This window comes from Lontra canadensis, unplaced genomic scaffold (genome assembly GCF_010015895.1).
Source record: "Lontra canadensis isolate GAN:19392208 unplaced genomic scaffold, GSC_riverotter_1.0 scaffold55, whole genome shotgun sequence".
NCBI lineage: Eukaryota > Metazoa > Chordata > Mammalia > Carnivora > Mustelidae > Lontra > Lontra canadensis.
The window spans coordinates 2,884,919-2,909,922 of record NW_022631049.1 but is presented as its reverse complement, the minus strand read 5'-3'; the positions used below and the strand labels follow the sequence as shown (position 1 = coordinate 2,909,922).

Below are 25,004 nucleotides of genomic sequence, written 5' to 3'. Positions count from 1 at the left end.
GAATCAACAAAAATAGACTGAATTCTCTGTCCTGAAGGTATAAGCATAGTTTTCATTTATATCTGAAAGCTGTCAATAGGACTAGCTGTAAGAAAGCTAAGGCGTTGGGGCAATCAGACAGGGTAATACTTCTATATAAGTGAAAGATGAAGCTAGTTACACAGCGCATTTAGAATTACCTTGTTAGGAAGAAATCACAAAAGGAAGGTAGCCCTATTAATTTTGCTCTTGTTTATGGTCATATAGGAGAGGCTAGATTTTTCCATTCTTCCTTTTTTTTTTCCTCTCATTCATGTACTACATCTCTTATCATGTCCGGATATCAGAGAAAGCACCCCAATTTCCCTTGTCTTAGGGAAATTATTAGAGCTTAACTTAAAATGTAGTTCACTCTTTCCCCACATTCTTTTTTTTTTCTTCAAGATTTTATTTATTTATTTGACAGAGATCACAAGTAGGCAGAGAGGCAGACAGAGAGAATGGCAGCAGGCAGGGTGGTGGGGGGGACAGGCTCCCTGCTGAGCAGAGAGCCCCATGCAGGGCTCGATCCTAGGACCCTGAGATCATGACCTGAGCTGAAGGCACCACTGAGCCACCCAGGTGCCCCTCCCCTTAATTACAGCTTCTCATCTGATAAGGTGCCCACCCCGCCCCCCCTTTTTTGTGTGTGTGCCCATCTCTTTCTTAACTGACACCCTAGATGAATTGCAATACTGGTGGTAAATTTTTTTTATTGCCATTTATTCATGCAGCAAATGTCATGTTTCAAGGGCTTTGTTCTAAGAATCCTGAAATGAATCTTACATATCAGAGAGAGAATATTAACCAGACATTTTTAAATTTTTAGTTAGACCAACTAATTTTCGAATAATCATGCAGTTGTTTTAAGTGATTACTTTCCCAGGTCATATAATTTACCTTTAAACATTTTGCATATGTGCAAAAAAAACCTCAGAATCTGAGGACTATGTTCTAGTGAATACATTTTAAACATATTCTAGGTTTATTCTCTATAAATGCATTCCTTTTTTAATGGTCCGGTGATTAACTGTGATTCTAAGGATAACATCTTAAGTGGAGTTATTTTATATGTTCAGGTTAATATTTTCTGTTATTGAAGTGTTAATTCAGTACATTTTATATTTGTGAAATTTCTCTGCCTGATGTCTTTGTGTCTTCTAGTTATTACTATGTGGTCTTCAATATGCAAACTCAACTCTAAAGTCGCTGGCTTATCCTATTTTGGGATGTTCATCTCATTGCATTATAAAATTGATAGAATGGCAATAATAGTAGTGATATGTAGAAATTGGATTCTGAAACTACTCATCTTCTTCAAAAATTAGCATCTAGTCTCTGTTCTAACTTTAAATTAATATCCAGGTAAACAATCAACACAGATTATATTGTTATCATAATTGAAAATATAAAGACAATTTGGCCAAAAAAAAAAGACCAGAATTACCTTTTTTTTTATTTTAAAAGATATAACTGCTTGATTTATAATTATAATCTTTAAGTATCTCTAGAATCTTTGTCCTATATCAGAAAGTAATATGCAAGAGCCATTTGCTATAATGACAATCTGGAAGTTTTGAGAACACTTTATTGTCTAGTTCAAAAGCAATTAAAAAAACAGAACTTTGCCTCGCTGGCTGTGTTCACCAGCTGTACGGCTATTCTCTGATTAGATAGTTTGAGTGCTGGATGCGTCCTTATCTGGGGTATGAGGTGTTCCTATGGCAGCTATGTTATGACAGGGAAAAAAGAAAAAACACCATGGAGTTGAGAGGCAGACCAGCCTAAATGTGAAATTTAACTGTCACTTCTGTGCTAGTACCTTGGGCACGTGAATAGCTGACTCTGTAAAGAGAGAATTTTAATACTGCTTTAGAGTGGCCATGAGGATGAAAGCATCCAGAGTGAGCTCTTCTTAAATGATAGTTGTATGAGGAAAGCAGTATGGTGATGGTACGTTTTGATATTCTTGCAGGTGAAGTCAAGGACAAAAATGTTCAGGTGGTTGAGCTCCCCATTGTAGACAGTCTCCATCCTCGTCCACCGTATTTACCCCTGGCCGTACCAGAAGACCTTGCAGATCGGCTCGTACGAGTCCATGGTGATCCTGCAGTGTGGTGGGTGTCCCAATTCGTCAAATACTTGATCCGCCCACAACCTTGGCTAGAAAAGGAAATAGAAGAGGCTACCAAGAAGCTTGGCTTCAAACATCCAGTTATTGGGTAAGAATCTGACTTATTCCTCATAAAGTGATATGTATACTTTATACTATATTGTAAGCTTTATGATATATAGTTTAATTTTCAGAGCCCCACCCAAATACAGATGTTCCAGAGTTCCCCTTAGGTCATGAAGAGATCATTCTTCCTTTGTTCACTTAGACATCATACTTTGTTACCCTCATTCACTTATTTATGTATTCATTCAACAAATATATTAAACCCCTATTTCTGAAATCAGCTGTCTCTTCTAGGGAAGCTAGCAAAATTTTATTTTATTCAGAGTATTTTGAATGTTATACAAGCCTCATGTCTTATCCTAACAAGGCCATGAGATGAAGCTGTCACATTTATAGCTTTCCTATTGTACTTTTTGTTAGGCTTCATTAATTACCACTAGTGATTATTTTGCATTTTTTTGATGTTCTGTTTTCTTTTCTGTCTTGGAAGCTATATTTGAGAATAAGAGGACTATTTATAATGTAAGATAATGTTAAAATTATTATTTAAAATTATCTCTTGGCCCACTTGGGAATTATCATGTACATATGCAAGCAGTCTCATGCTTATGTTCAGGGAGATGTATCTGGAAATCCTAGGACCACGAAGAATCCAAAAGAGCATCTTTGCTCATGAGGATGTGCTCCTGTACACAAAAATAAAAACGTTATAGAAAGAGGAATTTTCCTGAGTTCTGGTGCCAGATTTCATACCTTGGGAAAATTTCCTTTGCCTAATGAGAAGAGTACTGGATGAGACTTAAGTGACCTGGGCAGTATGCCTGGCATTTTCCTAATTCTGGACGAAGTACCTTATTAATGGTACTGGGCTATGATTTTTCCATCTGTAAAATAGGGAAGGTAATACCTGCCTTTAAAGTGATGATATGATAAGGAGGATAAAAAGATTTTAGTTCAGTGGAAAAAATGTACTGTAAAATATTATTACCTTTCAGAGAGATTGATGCTAAAGTAATTCCTGGAAATAGACTTGTAAGCTAGGCTGTGACATTCTATAGCTTATACTGTTTGTAATACAGTCAGCTATTGATTAATATTAATACATGTGTTGAGTCATTCACTTATTTGCAGAACATTTACTGAGATTAATTTTTTAAGTGGCTTCTTCTAGCTTATTACAGTCAATTGGAAAAAAGACATACAGAGATAACATTATATGGGTAGAATGGGATATATAACCTGAGAGAAGTATAAAAAGTATCATGAGAGCTCAGGGAAGAAGAAATGTACTTCCGTCTGGATCAGGAAAGTCTTCATAGATTCAATGTTTGAACAGGATCTTGAAAGATAACAATATAGTAATTAAATTACCAAAATACTTTCAACTGCACTATCTCATTGATCCTATAACATAATCCTGTGAAGTGGGCAGAGGTAACCGTTTTACAGGTAAGGAAGCTAAAGGAAAGAGTATCTCTGCCCAAAGTTCCAGAGTTCATAAACGTAAAACCAGGACATAGACCATCTTAATTTTTCTAGAAGCTTTCTGCCATACCAGAAAGCTACCCTAATTGTCCATGCACCATTCATCATATTAAGAGCTAGCCAAATATAGAAAATTGAAGTACCACAGATAATTATTTGTACATTGAGGTAGGGTGCTGTAATGAAAGAGAAGGACACTAGAATTCAAGAATCTGGGGGTACCATCTAACTTCTACCACTAAAAAATGCCATGACTTTAGCCAATATACTTGATCATTCTGGGTCTTCCTTGAGTGCCACTCTTTCCTCGTTTAAAACTGAACAAAAACTAAGTTAGATGGTATCTAAGGTTTCTATTCATATAGAACTAAACAGTTAGATTTTGTGTCAACCCAACATTCATTAATTTATTCATTGTATTTGGTGCTATTGGAAGTAAATAAAATCAGAGTCCCTGCCATGAAAGAGCTTCATATCTAATACAGATGACCATTGAACAATGCGGGGTTAGGGAGCTAACCCCCCCCACCCCATGCAGTTGAAAATCCATGTATAACTTTCGACGCCTCCAAAACTTAACTACTAATAAATAGCGTGCTGTTGGCTGGAAGCCTTACCCATAACATGAAAAGTCAATTAGCACATTTTTATGCTATGTTTATTCATATACTATACTCTTATAATAAAAAGTAAACTAGAGAAAAGAAAGTGTTATTAGAAAATCATAAGAGAAAATACATTTATAGTACTGTACTATAAAAAGTCTGTGTGTAAGTGAGCCCACACAGTTCACACCCATGTTATTGAAGGGGCAACTGTAGTGAAAGGCAGATACACAAAGAACTTTTACTTTTGTGACAATTAGGTTGAAATGTATGTTAGAGAAACCAGCTTCACTTTGCCTTATGTTGTCTTTTTGTTCACTGATGTCTTCAGAACCATCAGTTTCCTTAACTGTCTGATGAGACTTATATTAAACTAAAATGACCTAATATCTTTCACAGGCCTAACATTCTGATTCTTCCATAAAGACCATTATGCTCCTCTCTCAAATTCTTGATTCAGGCCTAATTTCAGGAGTATTTGGAGAATTTAGTACTCTGCCACGACCTCAAATGCTCCTCTTCCTTTGATTCGTCCTCTGTTATTACAGCTCTTCTTTGTTTTCATTTTCATTTTCATATCTCCTACCCCACATCTTCCCTTTTGTCTTAGTCTTCATATGTATAGAAGTTACTGATACCCATTTATTTACTTTTAAAGACTTTATTTAATTACTTACTTGAGAGAGAGTGTGCACGAGAGGGGACAGAAGGATGGGGTGGGGGGGCAGACTCCCCGCTGAGCAGGGAGCCCAACTCAAGTTGGGGCTCTATCTCTGGACCTTGGGATCATGACCTGAGCCACTCAGGCACCCCTGATCCCTATTTTAAATGTTAGAGCTGAAGAAATTACATGGTGAAATCATGAGTAACAAATAGTGCTTCTTCTCATGAAGCTTCTCATTGAAATTCAGTGGAATTGTTCTTTCTATCCCACTTCATCTCTATGGAGCACAGTGAGCAATTCCAGTTTCACAAGAGAAGCAGTGATTAAGAAGGATGTGTGAAGAAAAAGATGATAGGATATGTGTTCATACGATGGTATTTACATCTGAACTATAGTCTGGAATGCAAAGGAAAGAATACCTGCAGAGATACCAGGTTAACTGCAGTGAAAATAGACCCTCACTCCAGACTCATAATCAAAAGCTGTCCCTTGGCTTGACCTAAGGCTTGCTCATATACTGTGACCTAAGGGGAAACAAATCTACCTTTTTCTTTTTCCCACGTATGAATAGTGGTTTAGTAATTTGCTAGGGGGGATGAAGGAAGAGCAAATTTAAGGAGAGTTTTAATTTATGAAAATAAACTCTGACCATTATTATTTTCATTACAATTACTTTGAAAGCAATAAGATGGGAGGAGAGTACTGTGGAAGTCAGCACATATTCAATGTAAATCTTTGTCCCCAATTTTACAGTTTTAGAGCTCTTTTTTTTTTTTTAAATAGGACAGATGAGATCAGTATCTGCTTGTGTTTGATAGAGTGAAAAACAGCAAAAGGAAATTCATAATGCATCCAACGGAAGCTAGAACGTTTCCATGAACTTAAAATAGTAAGAATTTTTAAAAGGTTTGCGTGCCTTGATCATGCTATAGGAAGAATCCGTGCAGGTCTGTGTTTTCCTCAAACAACTTTCAATCCTACAAGCTGGCAATTACAGTAACTATACAGGGTATCATGAAAGAAAAGAAAAGTCGGCATCAAAATGTTACAAAAATATATTTAATATTCTGTAATAACAACTGTGAATTTTTGTATCATTTGTTGTCAAAAATCTTTTTTTTTTTTAAGATTTTATTTATTTACTTGACAGACAGAGATCACAAGTAGGCAGAGAGGCAGGCAGAGAGAGAGGGGGAAGCAGGTTCCCTGCTGAGCAGAGTGCCCCTCTATCCCAGGACCCTGGGATCATGACCTGAGCTGAAGACAGAGGCTTAACCCACTGAGCCACCCAGGCACCCCTGTTGTCAAAAATCTTAAAAAGTTACATCACCTTTTTTCTGGAAGGCTGGTTGGTATTTTGCTCTCTATATGAAGTATAACTCTGGAATCTCCCATTTATTTTACCATTATTTGTGGATACACCAATTACTTTACAAGAAAGCATTCTTCAAAAGCTTATTTTCTAATTCTCCTTGTATTGTGTTAACATGCATATATATTTAGAATGTATTTGTTTGAATGTTTTAATATTTTATTTTTTCTAATTGCAAAATAAAAGAAAAATTAATTTAAAATGTCTATGATGCCACCATAAATAAGGGTATAAAGTAGAATACCTAAAAGCATCCAGTGGATCAGAACATTATCAGCAGAATCTGACTTTTTCCTTTACCCACCAGAGTCCATGTCAGACGCACAGACAAAGTGGGAACAGAAGCAGCCTTCCATCCCATTGAGGAATACATGGTACACGTTGAAGAACATTTTCAGCTTCTTGCTCGAAGGATGCAAGTGGACAAAAGAAGAGTATATTTGGCCACGGATGACCCTTCTTTATTAAAGGAGGCAAAAACAAAGTGAGTTAGATGAGCTAGTGATTCTAGACTGGGATTCTTTTCGGTTGGAAGGAATCCTTAATTCCCATAACTTGTGATTCTTGTTACAATATTACTACTGATTATTGGCAGTTTTTTATTCAAGCAACTGTGTACTTGTGTGACTGTTAATAATCGAAGCGTATTTGAGGAGCCGGCAAGGTATCTGAAGTCTCCTGGAGTGTAGGCAGCTGCCATCTTGCTGTGTACTCACATGACCTCTTTGTGTGTTTGGAAGAGAGAGAGCAAGCTTTCTGGTGTCTCTTCCTGTAAAGGCATAGTTCCATGAGGAGGGCCCCATTCTCATACTCATGCTTATTGAATCCTAACCATCTCCCAAAGACCCCATCTCCAAATACTGTCACATTGGGAGTTACAGCTCAAACACAGGAATTCTAGGGGGACAGAAACATTCATCCACACACTAACCAGCTCTATAGGACTGCTAGAAATAAAACACACCAGGTGCTTGCCTTTCTGCTCCCCCTATCTTCATTAGCAATTACGGGCAACTGAAACATATGTAAAGTACAAGTTTGCATCTCATAAATAATTTCTGGAACTTGGGAATTATATTAAAGGAAAGGAAAGTATCAGAAGAGAAGTCTTACAAGTGGAGGAATGAGCACTGCTAGTATGTACTGAACAGGAACCAGCATTTATGGTGCACGCCTACATTTCAAACACTGTGTCAGGTACTGGGGGTTCCATGAAATGCAAGATACTCCACTCTCAAGGAATTCCTGATCTCCTGGGAGAACAGACAGTTTCTCTGCAGTCTAAGTAGTGCTGCTGTAGAGTTACTGTAGGGTGTTTGGAAAATACATAAAGTACACTGATCCTAATTGGGAATCTATCACAGGCTCTGGGTGAACCTAGAATTGGCCTTTATTTACTATTAATAAATAAAGGATGTATTAAATGTGTGAAAAGTAGGGAATGAAAGAGAAGAATCTGTAGTCTCAGTTTGGCTCAGACACAATTTACTCCAGAAATCATCCCTGAATCCCTAAGCATCCCTCCTCTGTGCATTCCCCTGACTTAGTGTTTAGCCCTTGCTTACCTCTGTCTCCCTCGCTGGATTATAAGCACTTTAGACACAGTACCTAGCTCTAGTAACTACCCAGTGATTATTGAATTATGTTTATTTCAATCCCATCAGTTTGAAACATTTTATTAGCTGTTAATCACTTAAGCTGTTTGACTAATTAATTTATTTCTTGGTCCATTTTTTATGTCACAAATAGGAATTGGGAAGAAAAATTTAAAGTGAGGACTGTAATGCGGGTGTTTATCCAAATCACTGGGTGGTAATCTAAATCCTGTTTCTCCCTCCTAAAAATCCAAATTAACCTGATATAAATTGCATGTTGTTGTTGTTTTTAAGGCTCCCTCTATCAGGTAGTCTCTCTCACATTCTCACTTTCTTGCACACACATATACACAAAGGACCATGGAATTCATCAGCCAACTATAAGCCAAGTTATATGCTTATAGTTAAGGGTTATATGAGCATTTGGTCACAAAACACAATACAAAATCTCACAGATACTTTTCCAGTTTCATATCCAGACCAACTAGAAACAAAGTAGAAATAGTTCACCATGCTCCTTCACTTTAAAACACAAGACTGAATTTGTAGTTTGGTTCAAAAAATATTAAAATATTAATTTTATCTCTTCTTTTACTTGTTCTTGAAGCATCACAACCTTTTCCCGTTTTTCTTATTTCTCTGATTAACAAAATAATTCATGCTCATTAAAAGATATGGAAGTTGGTAAGTATACCGGCAGGGAAAAAATGTCACCCACGATCCTATTACTCAGTGGCAACAATTACTTAAATGTTTACATATTTTCTTTAGCCATTTATATAGTTACCCCTTTTAGTAGTTGATCATATTATATATAATAATTTGAATTCTTTTTTACTTATTAATACAGCAGTGGATCCCTTTTCTCAGGTTCCTAAAAAAATAATCATCATAAATATCCCTTTTAATGACTGTATATCTCCTGGATGCATATGCAGTTGCTTGCTTGCTCTTTCTCCTAAGATTGTACAGTTTGCTTATTTCCAGTTTTTTACTCTTATAAATAATGCTACGATGTATTCCTAAAGTTGTCCACATTATTTCCTTAAGCTAGGCTTCTGGACTTGGAAATATTTAGATAAAGGGAAATGAACACCTTACAACTTTGATGCATAGTGCAGCGTACTTTCCCAGCAAGCAACCCTTATAGTACAGTTGGCAGCAGGGACTAGAACAACTTGAATTTCCTTTTTGTGGTCAGCAACTAGTGACTCCTCTCCCCGTGATAGTCCAGGAGGCAGTTTTTTTCATATTCTGTTATAAATGTAGCAGCAGCATTTTATGCATCTCCCCCCCCCCGACTTTGGAAATCCTTTAATTTTAATTTTCTGAGTCATTTTTTAAAAGATTTTATTTATTTGTTTTAGAGAGCGAAAGAGTGAACACGAGCAGGAGGGGCAGAGGGAGAGGAAGAGAGAATCTCAGGCAGACTCTGGACTCACAACACTGAGATCATGATCTGAGCCAACCAAAATCAAGAGTTGGATGACGGGGCACCTGGGTGGCTCAGTGGGTTAAAGCCTCTGCCCTCAGCTCAGGTCATGATCCCAGGGTCCTGGGATCGAGCCCCGCATCGGGCTCTCTGCTCAGCAGGGAGCCTGCTTCCCCCTCTCTCTCTCTGCCTGCCTCTCTGCCTATTTGTAATCTCTGTCTGTCAAATAAAATAAATAAAAAATAAATAAAATCTTTAAAAAAAAAAAAAAGAGTTGGATGCCTAACTGACTATACCAGCCAGGCGCCCCAATTTTCTAAGTTATTTTGAGAACTTTCTCAGGAACTTAAATGCTGTTTCTCTCCTTCATTATTTTACTTAGCTGTTTTTCTACTCTAAATCAGCTCTGCTTTATACCTGTCAGGATTAGTTTTGATATCTAAGCAAACCCTAAAACCTCTGCCATTGTTTTGGGAGACCAAAAACATGAATTAATCTCTCATTAAGGTATGTAGTGTCCAGGGTGATTATGAGACTTTTGTGCTCCAAAAAGGTAAAGAGCTGAAGAATTAAATGACACATAGGGTCCACACAGGGGAGAATCTACTTTCTGTGTAGCTTATCTTTTGTAAAAGCGGTCAAGATTAGCTTTAAATATGTGGCCTCTGTATGAAAATGTGCAGTTAAGCTTTGCTGCTTGGTATTACGCCTCAGGTTTCTCTACGTTAAGACTGTGTTCATCCATAAGATTTTGGCACCTGTATGCCACTGACCATGGCAGCCATTGCTAATGTGGAAATATCTCTTAGGTAATTCACTGTTAGAGTGTTTAATCACAGAATCATTGGCAAAGAAGTAAGCACTGTTAAAGTTGTCAATCCAGTATCATTGTCTAGGACATGAAGATTGAAAACAGGGGTGAAACCGGAGAAGAGACAGGTCTTTAAAAATCTCCCAGAATACTTACATAGTCAGTGTGTTCTTCATCAAAAATGCTGGATGGGCTCTCCTAAAATTAGTTTCATTTAAATGAATAGAGGCAAGAAAAACATGTTTAAAAGTTTTTGTAAAGTGTTTGGTTGCCCACTGAAATGACTGAGCAATAAAGAGTAGTGAATTTTTTCACTGTTTTATTGAACTATAATATGCTAGACACAGTTACAGGGCACTAGATATACAAAGAGAAATAAAATACAATATGTGGCTCCTTATTTCAAGGAGTATCTGGAAGGCATATACATGTAACAAGTCATTGTAGTGTAGTTCATGAATGTCTTGTAGGAGCTGTACACCAGCTATAGTGAAATCATGAAGAGGAATATCTCCTTTAGTCTAGAGAAAGATTTCGGAAAAGAAAATGTGTTCTTAGTTTATAAGTTTAATTAGTCCTTTGTGAGTGCTGTAAAAATAAATTTTTATAAGATAGAAGAAGAAAAAATATGTTTTTTTTATCATGGCTAATCTATACAATTTCACAGTAAAAGGATTCTTCTGCTGACCTACTTGTCTGCAAAAGACAAGAAAGAAGCATGTTTATGTAGAAATTTCCATGCTTATTATTGGAGATGCAAAATCTCCCTTTTCCATTATTTACTTTGTTTCTGTTGTTTTTTTTTTTTTCCAAACTCAGTATCCTTCATCAAGCAGTCTCCTATAAGGCCTGAGGAACTTAGGTGTTCTTTTGGTTTGATTCCAGGGGAGGGGTCTTTAAGTTAGGAAGAGCATTCATGTAAGTGTCGCATCTCAGAAAAGGATTACGCTTTTCTTTTTACTGGGCACCCAAACCATGCTGACAGTGTCAGTCTTGAAAACCCGTACTGGTGTGTTTTAATGATTCCCTCTGTCCTCTGGCCTCCAGCCTTCTCATATTTATTTGTTGCTGTTTCTGCCCCATGCCTGGGTATGCAGCTTCACAAGAATCATAGTAAAAGTCCTCTTGGTTGTTTTCTTTTTAGAGCAAATGTGACATTTCCTTCATCTCCCTGATTTGGGGCTGAGGAGGGCAAAATGTCAAAAATAATGAGGCCAAATGGATCGGAACACTGAATACGAGTCTGAAACAGCGCTTAGAGACTTCTCTGTCACAGTCATTAGAGGCAACAAGAAAAAGCTCCTTGGTGGCTGTGAAATGAAGAATCTCTGAACCAGCTGTTAGGGAATTGGGAAAAAGTCCCAGACGTAGGTAGCACTCACTGGTTCATGTATTTACTCACACAGCATTTGTGTGGGGTTCTAGGTGCTGGGAAGCGAAGAAAAATAAAAGTCTAGTCCCAACCTTTGGGGACTACTGTGTGGGAGACAGATTCGTAAACGGACTTCCGATGGTTCAGGGTTTGCAAATAGGAACCATTGCCCTTCCAACATATGTTTATTGATCCTTTATTATATTCCAGATTCTCTTCTAGGTACTGAGAATACAGTGAACAAAGCCTGAAAGATGAAACAAAGATGAAATGCCTCTTTATAGAGCTTACATTCCAGTTAGGGGTGATGGAGGTGGGGAATGGATACAGATAGTGAATAACAGTCAATATATATTATGATAACAAAAGTCATGAAGTTAAACAGGTAAAAAAGAAATCACTGAAGTCCTCATTAATAAGGCTATATTTCAGCAGAGATCCAAAGGAAGTAAGGAATGAAACCAAGTGGATATCTGCAGAAGAATGTTTAACAATCATAGCTAATATTTATTGAGCATTTGCTACATGTCAGGTGTTCTTCTAAGCACTTTACATTGCTTAATGTATTTAATTCCCACAGAATTATATAAAGCAGATACACTTATTATCCCATTTTCATGTAACTCCCTAGGTTTGCAACTTAACTCTGAAGATCTTCCTCATGCACTGAGAAAATGTATTCATTCTGTACTAGAGTATAATTAAACCTCTTAATTCACAGTAAAATCATTTGAACATATGGTAGACTTTTTAAAGATACCCTGTTTTAGTATTTTCAAACACATCCTATCTGAAGACTATCAAAATGTTACTTGGCGGACATCTATAAGGAATTTAATAAATAATAAATAAATTCAATAATTTATTAAACTGATTTTTCATTATCGTTGTTGGATAAGACAGTGCTTCGAGAATGGGGGTTAGGGGAGACAGGTCTGAATTATCACAAATTCTAAGTTAAAAATTTAAATGAAACTTAACCATGATGTTTATATTCTAAAGGAGAAGTTCAGTGACCAAATGGGAAACTAGCTTGAGAAACCTCTTAGAGGTCACTCATTACAAAGAAAATAAGGAACCTTCAACACTTAGAATTAAGAAGGGACATTTTGATGCATGTATGTGTATATTATGTGACATGCCAAGAACATGTAACATACAAGGCATTATAGAATGTTTTCTATCCCATGATGAATTCAAAGATGCTTCATCAACTATTAAATGCCATAAAGCTCCCCTTACTATTAGAAAGAGGAACTTTGGATAAAGGAGCAGGTTTCCTCCTGCTGGCAAGATGTATTACCTCCCGATGGAATACCGTGATTTCCATGACATGTACAAATTTATTTCTTTTTTACAGGTACCCCACTTATGAATTTATTAGTGATAACTCTATTTCTTGGTCAGCTGGGCTACACAATCGATACACAGAAAATTCACTTCGGGGTGTGATCCTGGATATACACTTTCTCTCCCAGGCAGACTTCCTAGTGTGTACTTTTTCATCCCAGGTAAGTGATAGCAGGACATGTTTAAATGGCCAATATTTTTTTGGTCATACTGAGTTCAGGAAGTTCTTGGGGGGTGTGTGTGTGTGTGTGTGTGTGTGTGTGTGTGTGTGTTTAATATTATCATGACTCAGGTGCAATTTTTCTAATATTTGGGGATGATCTCTTCTGTGAAAGAATGGGAAGATTCCATACCCTCCCCCAAAAAAACAATAGGTATTTAGGTATTTAGTTGCTTACAAGCAGTCATTTAATATATCTCCAATAAAACCAGCTATTGGAATTATTTAAACCACATGGCTTGTTCACAGCAATTAACCAGAATAGCAAGTAAGTAAACTTACTTAATACTTTCTGATTTTGCAAGGGCACCTGGGTGGCTCAATCAGTTGAGCTTCCAACTCTTGGTTTCAACTCAGGTCATGATGTCAGGGTCATGAGATCAAGCCCCATGTAGGGTTCCATGCTCAGCACATGATCTACTCAAGATTCTCTCTCCCTCCTCCTCTGCCCTTCCCCCTGCTGGTGTGCCCTCTCTTTCTCTCTCAAATAAATAAATAAGATCTTTTTTAAAAAAATACTTTCTGATTTTATATAGTCAGTATGCAACCAGAATCCATCCACTTCTACACATTGATGTGCTGATACTGAGAGGCTTAAATGCCAAGCATTGTGTCTCACTCAATTGCTTTATAGAAAATAAAGTGTAAATGTAATTCTTTTTCAAGTCCTATTACATTTCTACCAAGCAAAAAGCTGTACATTAAATTTAAGCAATACCATGTTACAATCATTCTTTGAGTTTAATTGTTGCAGATAATTATATGTTATGTGCTTTGTGTATTTGTTTTTATGAGTGGTCCAATCAGCCTTGTATGCACAGTGGAATACCAGCATAGAAATATTTATTGTTGGTTTTATCCTGCTCTCATTTATGTGCATATTATATGTTAGTTCGTTCAACAAGCTGTTAAATGACTATTTGTGCTCAGAATTATATTAGGTGTGGAGAAGATTTCCAGGGAGAGTGAAGTGATAGTGATCTTACCTGGTCCAGAATCTAGTGAGCAAAATACTCACATGAAATAACTGGAGAGTAATTACCAAAAAATACAGATCATGTAAGATAAATATTTGCCTAAAAGCTTAGAAGAAACAGAGAAAAGAAAATGTGAAAAGGAAGGCCGCACCATTTTCATGGGAGTATACTTCAGAGAATATAAAGAAAGGGACATTATTTTTTATTTTGTGACAATGCACATTGTCTCAGTGGGATGGTGATATGATTATTGGAAAGATACCTACCCCCGCAAAGGCTATGAGGTTCTTCAATATGAAATAAGAACAGAACTTTCTACCCGGAACAGAAGTCACATAGCAGTAGTCCTAGTTGAAACAAAACTTCTTGGCCTTCAAGTTCCCACGAAAGCATCCACTGCTGACATTTTTTTCCTAACAGGGATAAGGATCCGCTCCCTTTTCTATTCTCTTGGTGGGTAGACAGGAGGAGTTAGAAATACGTGGTCACTCTCAGATGTTATTGAGAATCTGACTCTATGCCCACCTGATCGACAGAATGACCAGAATCACCTCTACACATTTTTGAATGCTTATTGTTTGAATGAGTGAAGCTAGACTCATTTTCCCCAGATACACCACTTCCTCTGTAGGCGCAGATGTCAGGCCTGTCTAAAGTCTGTTCCCGTTGTCCAGGGTTTCTCAGCCTGGACACTTTTCGCATTACAGGCAGGTACTTTGTTGTGAGGTGCTGTCTTGGGCATTGTAGGATGCTCAGCAGCATCCCTGGCCAGTAGCACGCCCCCTCAAGTTGTGACAACTGAAAATGTCTTCAGATATTGCCAAATACCCCACAGCAGTGGGGAAGACAAAAACGCCTTTGTTGAGAATTACTGCTATAGTCATAAAGCTTGAAAATTAAATAAATATATACACATCTGAACACTTAGCAGCCTTACATGTGGACAGACGCTGAGACTTAGAGGCCTGTGCTCCATTGTGCTTTCCTTCCAGCCCTCCTTAATAATACCATGAGGCTCATTCTAGAAAGAAAACCCTTTTATTTTTATTTTTTTTCCTTTTCAAGGATGTGCTATAGAATTTTTGATTCTTATAACCTCATGACTCTAATTTTGACCCAGACCCCAGGACCTCTGTTACTTTGTGATAGCAGAAATCTGTCCAAGCTTGAGGGGCATATTGTTCATACTACTTTGTTCTATTTTGTGCATAATATCAACCTCAGTGTGTTCTCCAGACCTCAGGTTCAGAGAAGTCATTCATATGAAGAAAGACTGGTGCTGAGAGGACTTTTTTCCTCCAAAGGAATGAGATTTGTGCTTATATATTATATAGTTCCTAATAACTCTTGTTAAGTCAGACAAAGTTCATCCAAAATAACTTCTGTTCATTTGAACCAAGGCAAAACTCAAACCAGTATCTTGTATCTCAAAATAGACTTGAATACCTCAGAAAATTTTATGTGAGGGTTCAGAATAAAAGTTTGACAGTAAAAATACCTTTCATTTATGTATTGAGTAGCGGTTTAGTAAATGTGATCACAGCCATTATCCCATACCTTTCTTTTTTTTTTTTTTTAAGATTTTTTTTTTTAATTTATTTATTTGACAGAGAGAGATCACAAGCAGGCAGAGAGGCAGGCAGAGAGAGAGGAGGAAGCAGGCTCACTGCTGAGCAGAGAGCCCGATGCGGGGCTCGATCCCAGGACCCTGAGATCATGACCCGAGCCGAAGGCAGCGGCTTAACCCACTGAGCCACCCAGGCGCCCCATCCCATACCTTTCTTGATGATTATCAGCTGTAGCATTTGAAATGGTGGAATAATTCCACATTCACTGATAAATCTTTGGGCTTACCTGTATTCCAGCATTTTTTGCAATTATTTTTAGAAAAAAAAATGGGTTTAGTATGGTTCAATATTTTTGCACTATGAATGAAATTGGTTGCTTGATTGTAGAGGTTCTCTTGCTGTAAACCAAAATTGGAATTGTTTGAAATTGCCCAGAAATGTCTCATCATCATCCAGTGGAGTGTGAGAGAAAGTCACTGATAACATCAAAATGCCAAGCCACTGACTCCTAGCCAGAGAACAAGAATGAGACAACACGGACTCTGGAATCAGACTGGGTTTAAATCTAACTTTGAGCACTTAGTATTTGGGTGACATTTGAACAAATTAGCCTATCACTGACCTTTTCCCCCTGGCCTATAAAACAGTAGCACTTAGTGCATAGAGTTTTTGTGATGATTAAAAGTTATATGTAGGGTACCTGGGTGGCTCAGTCAGTTAAGCGTCTGCCTTCAGCTCAGGTCATGATCCCAGGGTCCTAGGATCAAGTCCTGCATCAGGCTCCCTGCCTACTGGGGAGTCTGCTTCTCCCTCTGCCCCTCCCACCACTTGTGCTCTCTCTCTCTGCCAAATAAATAAAAAGATCTTAAAAAAAAAAAAATAAAAGTTATATGTAAAGCCCCGAGAATAATACTTAGCAATATATTAAATACAATGTTAGCCGCTATTATTATTTATATAGGGGAAAGTATAGCAATACCTTTGTGTGTTAGAGAGACTCTACAGTATTTATTTTATTTTCTCTTATTTATTTTTCTTTTATTATTATTTATTTATTTTAACAACCTTTTTTCAGCTCCATTTCAGACCACACATTCTCGTGTTTTGGAATGTGAAACATGCTGCTCAAGGACTTCTTACTCCTGCTTGTGGTCATGGGTGATGCTTAGATTCCACTGAATAATCATGTATGTTGTACATGTATAACAATCCTTTGTTAAGAAGAATAGCCAGAGGGCGCCTGGGTGGCTCAGTCAGTAAGCATCTGACTCTTGGTTTCTGCTCAGGTTATGATCTCAGGATCTTGAGATCAAGCCTTGCCTTGGGACTGGAGCTCAGCAGGAAGTCTGCTTGAGATTCTCTCTCTACCTCTCCCTCTGCCCGTTCCCGGTTCACACACTCTTGTGCGCTCTCTCCCTCAACTCTAAAATAAATAAATAACTCTTAGAAAAGAAAAAGAAGAAGAAGAAGAGTAGCCAGTAACATTCAACATTTTGAATTTCTCTGTGCCAGTGTACCTCAACTCTTGTATTTAGCTTATTGAAAAAGAATATCACCATATAATATAAATTTTCAGGAAACAAAGCTCTTCATTCCCAAAGGGTGAATGATAAGTAATAATAGTATTTGCTTTAACAAATGCAAGTAAAATTGTGTATGTGTCAACTTTAGGGAAATTAATCTGCAGATGTTCTTATTTATGCCATAGGCATGCTGGGAAATGGGAGAGGACTAAACTGTTACATCCAGAAGGGTGGCAAAAGAATAAAACATTGAGAAACAAATCTCAGCCCAGAATAAAACATGGACAGCCAATTCAAACTTTCCTCAATGATAAAATCATATTCCAGGAGATTATTAGAAAGTGACAAAGAGTTTAATATCTTCTTCATAATGCTTTGACAACCCTGTAGTTTTGTCTCCTGGGTCCAGTCCTTTGAGGACTATTTCTCTATAAGACAATACTGAGAAAGAGTTTATCTGTTGACTGTGAGCTACAGTAGGCAATACTGGAAGAATGAAATGCCATGCCAGAAGGAAAAATGCAAGACTTGATTGATGTTTGAGAAACTGCAGGCACAAATATCATGGCACTTAATCAGGATTCTTCATCACATTTTGGACGCATCTCCCTCAGTCTCAGGACTTCTAATCTTTCTTGGTTTTATATCCGTAAGTGAGATCTGGGAATTCTCTCTCCTTAAGTGAAGTTTTTTTAAGCCAATAATATGACTTTACTCTCTAATTTTGTCACTATTGTTGCTCTTAGTTTTCTGAATCCCTTCATCAGAGCTATTTCTCAAAGCCAGGTTTGTCCTAAAAGCCTCATAAATTGAAGAGAACAATCCTCAAGATTTAATTTGAAAATTAAAGGCAATATTAACATTTTCCAAGAACATCGTAAGTTTTGAAAGCTATGCAATCACATTCCAAACTATTCTACTAAGTACTCTAATCTTGTTCTCTGTTACTGGAAGTTGCCTATACCCAAAGCATCTACTTTTTCATTTATTTTCCAATTCATAAAACCATCTTAAATATGAAACACAGTAATTATAGTTGGTGAAATAGCAGTTGTTATTCAGTTGTACTCAGTTGTAGATGGGCTAAATATCAGAAAGGTTGTTTTTGTTTTTGTTTTTTTAATAATCAGGTTTTGGAATCAGTTTTTATTACTCTGGAATCTGATTTACAGAAATTGTAGATGCTCACTTTAAAGGTTTTGGGTAATCAGCATTGTTTTAAGGAGCAATCAACATTGGTCATTAGTTCTAACCATTAAAATCATAATAGGAGGGGCACCTGGGTGGCTCAGAGGTTAAGCCTTTGCCTTCAGCTCAGGTCATGATCTCAGGGTCCTGGGATCGAGTCCCACATCGGGCTCTCTACTCCGCAGGGAGCCTGCTTCCCCCTCCCTCTCTGCCTGCCTCTCTGCCTACTTGTGATCTCTCTCTCTCTCTGTCAAGTAAATAAATAAAATCTTTAAAAAAAAAAAAATCACAATAGGACAAAATTATTTTTTTTCCCTGTAGACACTTTCCTTTTTCACACTTAATACAAAATTCTCTTGGCACTCTCTCTTATCTAGTTCCAAATCCACACACAACACTCCTGGCCTCCTTACCCTCTGAGTCAGATTTTGGAAAGCCCAAAGGGAAAAATCATGTACTACATTCATTTTATTCTAGACAGATGACTCTGGATAGGAATTTCCATTGAGGTAAGGCCCATGAAAGAACAGTGGATGCTGTTCTCTCGTTGAATAACAGAACAAAGTAGTTTACAGGAAAAGTGCATACATCTCTTAGAATCACCCAGGGAGGCAAGAACCTACTTCCCACTTCCCACACTACGAGATCCTCCTGGTCCCATCTCTTTTGACAGAAAAACAAGATCCCATCTGCTCTGAGAAGGCTTTGGAGGCTCTTATAAACTCAGCTGGTTGCTTCTCAGGGATAAAATTCAGATTAATGAAACTTCCTCTCCTTTTTAATTTTTTTTTTTTTTAATACAGTTGCATCTTGTGTTTTATCCTTTGGCAGCATTTTTGCTCTTATCCGTTAGTGTGTGCTTAGTGGTGTTCTAAATGATAGTGTGACATGAAATAAATGAAGTAAAACTTACTACATACAGCCAGCCACTGCTTTCAAACCAAAGGGTTTGCCTCTCTCAGTCATGCTACCTGTCCAGTATCAAACTGAGTATTGATATCAGCTGAAAGCCTTCATTTACCTGTCACACAATTTGGATTGGTAAAGCCCACAGAGGAAGCCAAGGGTAGTTAAATGCAAACATTAACACCATAGTCATCTTTCTAGCCCTTCGCAGTAAACTGCTGTGTGGTAAATACAGAGAAATCGTTTTAGCCACTAACAGTGTTATATGTGGATCTTAGGGGTTAAATATCACTCATGGACCTGCATTTCCACTGCTGGGCTAGTATTATGCATGAAGCAGTATTCATTCAACAGATACTTTCTGAGCACCTACTATGTGACAGTACTAGGTACTTATCCTAAGACAGTTTAGTGTATGTTGGAGACCTGGAAAGAATTTTAATTGTAACTCTACCATTTACTAGCTCATTCCCCACCCACCCCCACTTTTTTTTTTTTTAAATTAATCTTTCTGGGGCTTGTTTCTTCAACTATAAAATACTGATATTAGGGGCGCCTGGGTGGCTCAGTGGGTTAAAGCCTCTGCCTTCAGCTCAGGTCATGATCCCAGAGTCTTGGGATCAAGCCCCGCATCGGGCTCTCTGATCTGCAGGGAGTCTGCTTCCCCGTCTCTCTCTCTGCCTGCCTCTCTACCTACTTGTGATCTCTGTCTGTCAAATAAATAAATAAAACATTAAAAAAAAATACTGATATTAACAGCAACCATCTCATAGGGCTACCATTATTATGATAAAGGATAAAAGGCCTTGTATCAGCCCATCTCAGTGTCTGACATTTGTACCATTTGTTTTTCTTTGGCTTAAGAAAATACGTATGTTGTCCATAGGCTAACACTTTATGGATACCAAAATATAAGCTGATTATTAGGATTATCCTCCAAAAGAAAGTGGGTCCCTAAGGGTGTGGGACTGAAGGCCATGTTTTTATGAGGGTGAGATATTAATATTGAAGAGGAGGAAATACATCAGGACTCATTACTACAATGTGGTCATCCCAAGGGCAATGCAAGCTCCTGCATTCCTGGCTAGAGATAATTGAAGAGTGGGTAAAGGGGCCCTGAAAAAAAACAAAAACAAAACAAAAAACCTGTCAAGTTTGCCCAAGTCTTGCCTTGGTCTTGTGTTTTATCTTTCTGGTGTTAGAATCCAAATATGGAGATCAGGATCTACAAGAGAAAATATGCTTAGGCATTAACACGCATATACAAACTGCCTGCATTCAAAATGGGAATCAACCACTTAATAATAGTGTAACCTTGGGCAAATTCCTTAACTGACCTTTGAGGTTCCAAAAAGGTGTCAACAGGAAACTGGGAAGGACAGGCCTATATCCCTCCTACAAAGTACAAGAGAAGATAGAAACAGTCAAGTACCCCACATATCCTGAGGCTGAGAAATAAAACTTCGATGGAAAAGAGGGACAACCGAACTCAGTTCAAATCATTTGAGCCAAACAGATGAAGAAAGTAGATGAAGTAAAATGAGCATGATAGAATTTTATGGAGCTAGAGGGTTAAATTCAACAATACCTAAAAACAATGTCTGACAGCAAAAACTCTGAAAATACTGGCCTCTGTTGTTGTCACTATATTTTGCTATTATTGGAGCTGCTTTGTTTTAATTATTTAGTTTCTTCCTTTCCAGAGTCTCCACTTGATTTTGCTTGTCCCCTGTGGGCCTTCGGCTGACTTTGGAATTCCCATTCCAAAATTTCTTGACCCTAATTTTGTTACAGTCTCAGTATTCTACCAGTGATCTCAATTGTACCATGACATCCCCAAATCCCCAATGTAAAATTAGTTTGTTGATGGCATAGTAGGCTTGCAAGCCAAGTCATTGTCTTGCTTCTATGACTAGTTGAAATTGTAGCACTAGAGTTGGGGCCGATCACTTACTCTTCTTTTTATTTTAGTCCGTATTTGCAAAATTTAAAATATTTTCTAAACTTAGTTGTATTTGCAAATTACATATGGCATATGAAAAGCGTTCCTGCAGTTTCTGAAATTCAGATTCTTTAAGAAGTTAAGGTGATGCTTAACCTAACCAGATTTCGTTTGCTCATAGTAGTTAAGGATGAGCATCTCCTTTTAGTTTTTGATCTCATAAATACAAGAGTTTTAAAGGACTGCTGGGTAATCCTAATTTTGTTCCACTGAGCAGGGTAACAATTACTGTTAGTAGTATCATTTTTAATAAATGCAAAAGTATTGGCATAGTGACAATAAAGCTTTATTAACTGAGACAATCACAATTGGAGATTTGGGAAAATTTGACTTGAGTTCTCTGTTCACAATGATTTATAATCGAAGAATTTTCTTCTCCTCCTTCTCTTCTCCTCCATCTTCTTTTAAGATCTTATCCATTTATTTGGGAGAGAGAGAGACAGCAAGAGAGGGAACACAAGCAGGGGAAGCGGGAAACGGAGAAGCAGGCTTCCTGCCTGAGCAGGGAGCCGGATGCAGGACTCAGTCCCAGAACCCTGGGATCATGACCTGAGCAGAAGGCAGACACTTAACTGTAAGGTTTTATAGGTGAGATAAACACGACACCAGGCGAGGTAGGCACAAGGCAAGATTTATTAAAGGCATCTCCGGCGAAGTTTCAGGGCTCAGGAGAAGGGGAGCCAGGAAAGTCATGCCGGGAGGAGGTGGGCACCCTCGACAAGATTCCTCGACTCCGAAAAGGGGAGTGGGGGAAGTCGCACTGGGAGGGTGTTGACGGGGGTCTTTTATCGGGCCAAGGTAGGGCATGGGCTCACATCCATATATGGTAGGGTATTTGGTGATTGGAGGGTATGGGGTGGGGGGTCCTGATACTTCTGTTTCCTGCATAGGTATCGGGTTACCTATGGAGACGTAACCTGGGCATACATCCTTTTGGTGGGAGAGTCAAGGGTTAAGGAAAGGTTGGGGTGGGGGGGCAGGGAGGCTGGAAGATGGTGAGACACAGCGGTCATTTTTACTGTTCCTCCTGTACTCCCGGAGCCCACTGACCTAACATTAACGACTGAGCCACCCAGGCACCCCTGGAAGAATTTTCTAAGCAAAATGATAGTATTCTCTCTTCTGTCTTCACCTATTCTTAGAAAAGTTCCTGAAACCCATTTACTGTATAACATATTTAGTAATTGCTTAAAATGTTACTCCCTATGAAAATCGTTATAAACTTTGTCACCATGCAGCAGGCTCAGTGTACAAAGTTCATATTGTGGAATTTCAGCAGCCATCCAGTGGGCATAGTAGGTACTCTTTGGACAGAAGAATCTTTTTTGTTTTTTTAAGATTTTATTTAGTTATTTATACAGAGAGAGTGATCACAAGTAGGCAGAGAGGGCAGGCAGAGAGAGAGGGGGAAGCAGGCTCCCCGTTGAGCAGAGAGCCCAATGCTGGGCTAGATCCCAGGACCCTGAGATCATGACCTGATCTTAACCCATTGAGCCACCCAGGTGCCCCGGACAGAGAAATCTTTTAAGTAGACTTAAATGCATCAGGGAGTTGCATCTTCACCAAAGCAAGTCTGTCTGTCTTTAGTTCTAGAATGCTAATATCTAGATTATGTCAAGATTATGTCCCCATATCTAGGGCTCTTAAAACTCTTTAGAACAGAAATGACAGAAATGTTTTAGTTCACTTGCCAATGCTAGTTGATTGTCAATAATTACATGAATTTCTATTGAGAAGAGTTCTGAGATTAAGTCAAACCTAGCAAAAAAGAGTATGTGATTGACTGAGACTCAATGAGGGGAAGGGGGTTGTGTAGCAGCAGTAAAGTATTTATAATCCTGATGCTCAACCTTAAAATTCTTCAAGGGCACAAATGAGGTCTTACTCATTTTTCTATTACCGGGGCCCAACACGAGGTATACTGTTTGACTCTTAATAAATGTCGATTAAAATTAACTGATTCATATTCTTAAAGTACTTTGCATTATATATATATTTTTTTCCTCCGAGAGACTTTAGTTATAGTAATCTTTTATGTTTTGTTTTGTTTTTTTAAGATTTTATTTATTTATTTGTCAGAGAGAGTGAGCACAGGCAGACAGAGTGGCAGGCAGAGGCAGAGGGAGAAGCAGGCTCCCTGCGGAGCAAGGAGCCCGATGCAGGACTCGATCCCAGGACCCTGGGATCATGACCTGAGCCGAAGGCAGCCGCTTAACCAACTGAGCCACCCCGGCATCCCAGTAATCTTTTATGTTTCAAAAAAGAGGGAGAGAGAGAGACAATTATGCACAAAGATGAAGAATGACTTGTACCATACATGAGAGCAAATGGACTAAAGACCTGTGACTAGAATCTACTACTTCTCATCTTCTCAGTCCTAGTCCTGGTCTAGTCCTAGCCTATTTGGCCAAGGGCCTTCAGATTGATATAAAAGAGATTTTATGTATACTAACTTTTTTTTTTTTCATTCTTTCCCAAGGTCTGTCGAGTTGCTTACGAAATCATGCAAACACTTCATCCTGATGCTTCTGCAAACTTCCATTCTTTGGATGACATCTACTATTTTGGGGGCCAAAATGCACACAACCAGATTGCCATTTACCCCCACCAACCTCGAACAGCAGATGAAATCCCCATGGAACCTGGAGATATCATTGGTGTGGCTGGAAATCATTGGGATGGCTATTCAAAAGGTGTCAACAGGAAACTGGGAAGGACGGGCCTATATCCCTCCTACAAAGTCCGAGAGAAGATAGAAACAGTCAAGTACCCTACATATCCTGAGGCTGAGAAATAAAACTTCGATGGAAAAGAGGGACAACTGAACTCAGTTCAAATCATTTGAGCCAAACAGTAGATGAAGACGACCCTGACCTTACAACACATGGTGAAATGAGTAAACAACTTCAAGCACCAGGAGCAACTGGAAATGACAGATGCTTCACTGATGGAATTACTCTTTAACGAGGGCTACAGCGCCCTTAAACTCATGCACAGTCCAATAATGTACTCACATATAACATACAAACAGGCTCTTTTCTACTGTGCCCCTTCTTTCAAGATTATGTCCCCATGAGACAAACACTGCCACATTGTGTAATTTAAGTGACACAGACATTTTGTGTGAGACTTCAAACATGGTGCCTATATCTGAGAGACCTACGTGACCTAACGAGAAGACCCGAATAGCTCCCTACTGTGGGGAGGTTGATTCTTAGCCAGTGGTACTATTGTAACCACTGAATTCACTCCAGTCAGCAGATTCAGAATGAGAATGGATGTTTTTGTCTGGATTTTTTTTTTAAGTAATTGCATCAGTTCATCCACTTCATCATTAATAAGTGAAGGGTACATCAGAAAATAAAATATTCACACTCCATTAGAAACTTTTGTAAAACAATGCCATGAACGGATCTTTAGTACTCAATGTTTCTGGACATTCTCTTTGATAACAAAAAATAAATTTTAAAAAGAGGAATTTTGTAAAGTTTCTAGAATTTTCCATTGTTGGATGATGCAGTGTGGTCAGCTTTACAGTTTTCTAGTTTTTCTGCTTTTTTTTCTGTTTCTGATTACCTACTCAGTTCTTAGGTCAAACAGTCATTAGTCCATTTTAATACTGAAAACTGAATTTAGTTGATATGCATTACAGAGTTAAGAGGAATACACTCTGGGTACTTTTATTTTCTTATTTTGGGAATTGTTTATTTTTTTAATTGAACTAAATAATCACACTT

General features: G+C 38.1%; 1 protein-coding gene across 6 annotated transcripts in view; it reads left to right on the top strand.

Annotated features, from left to right (window-relative positions):
• FUT8 (fucosyltransferase 8) overlaps window positions 1-24,745 on the top strand; it is a 302,069-nt gene extending 277,324 nt beyond the window's left edge. For all 6 annotated transcript variants that reach the window (XM_032875174.1, XM_032875175.1, XM_032875170.1 and 3 more), the window contains 4 exons: window positions 1,994-2,240; window positions 6,631-6,807; window positions 12,894-13,044; window positions 23,747-24,745. In XM_032875174.1, coding sequence (XP_032731065.1) covers window positions 1,994-2,240; window positions 6,631-6,807; window positions 12,894-13,044; window positions 23,747-24,064 — 893 coding nt within the window. In that variant the 3' untranslated portion in view covers window positions 24,065-24,745. The remainder of the gene's footprint in view (window positions 1-1,993; window positions 2,241-6,630; window positions 6,808-12,893; window positions 13,045-23,746) is intronic.
• Window positions 24,746-25,004: the final 259 nt, after the last annotated feature.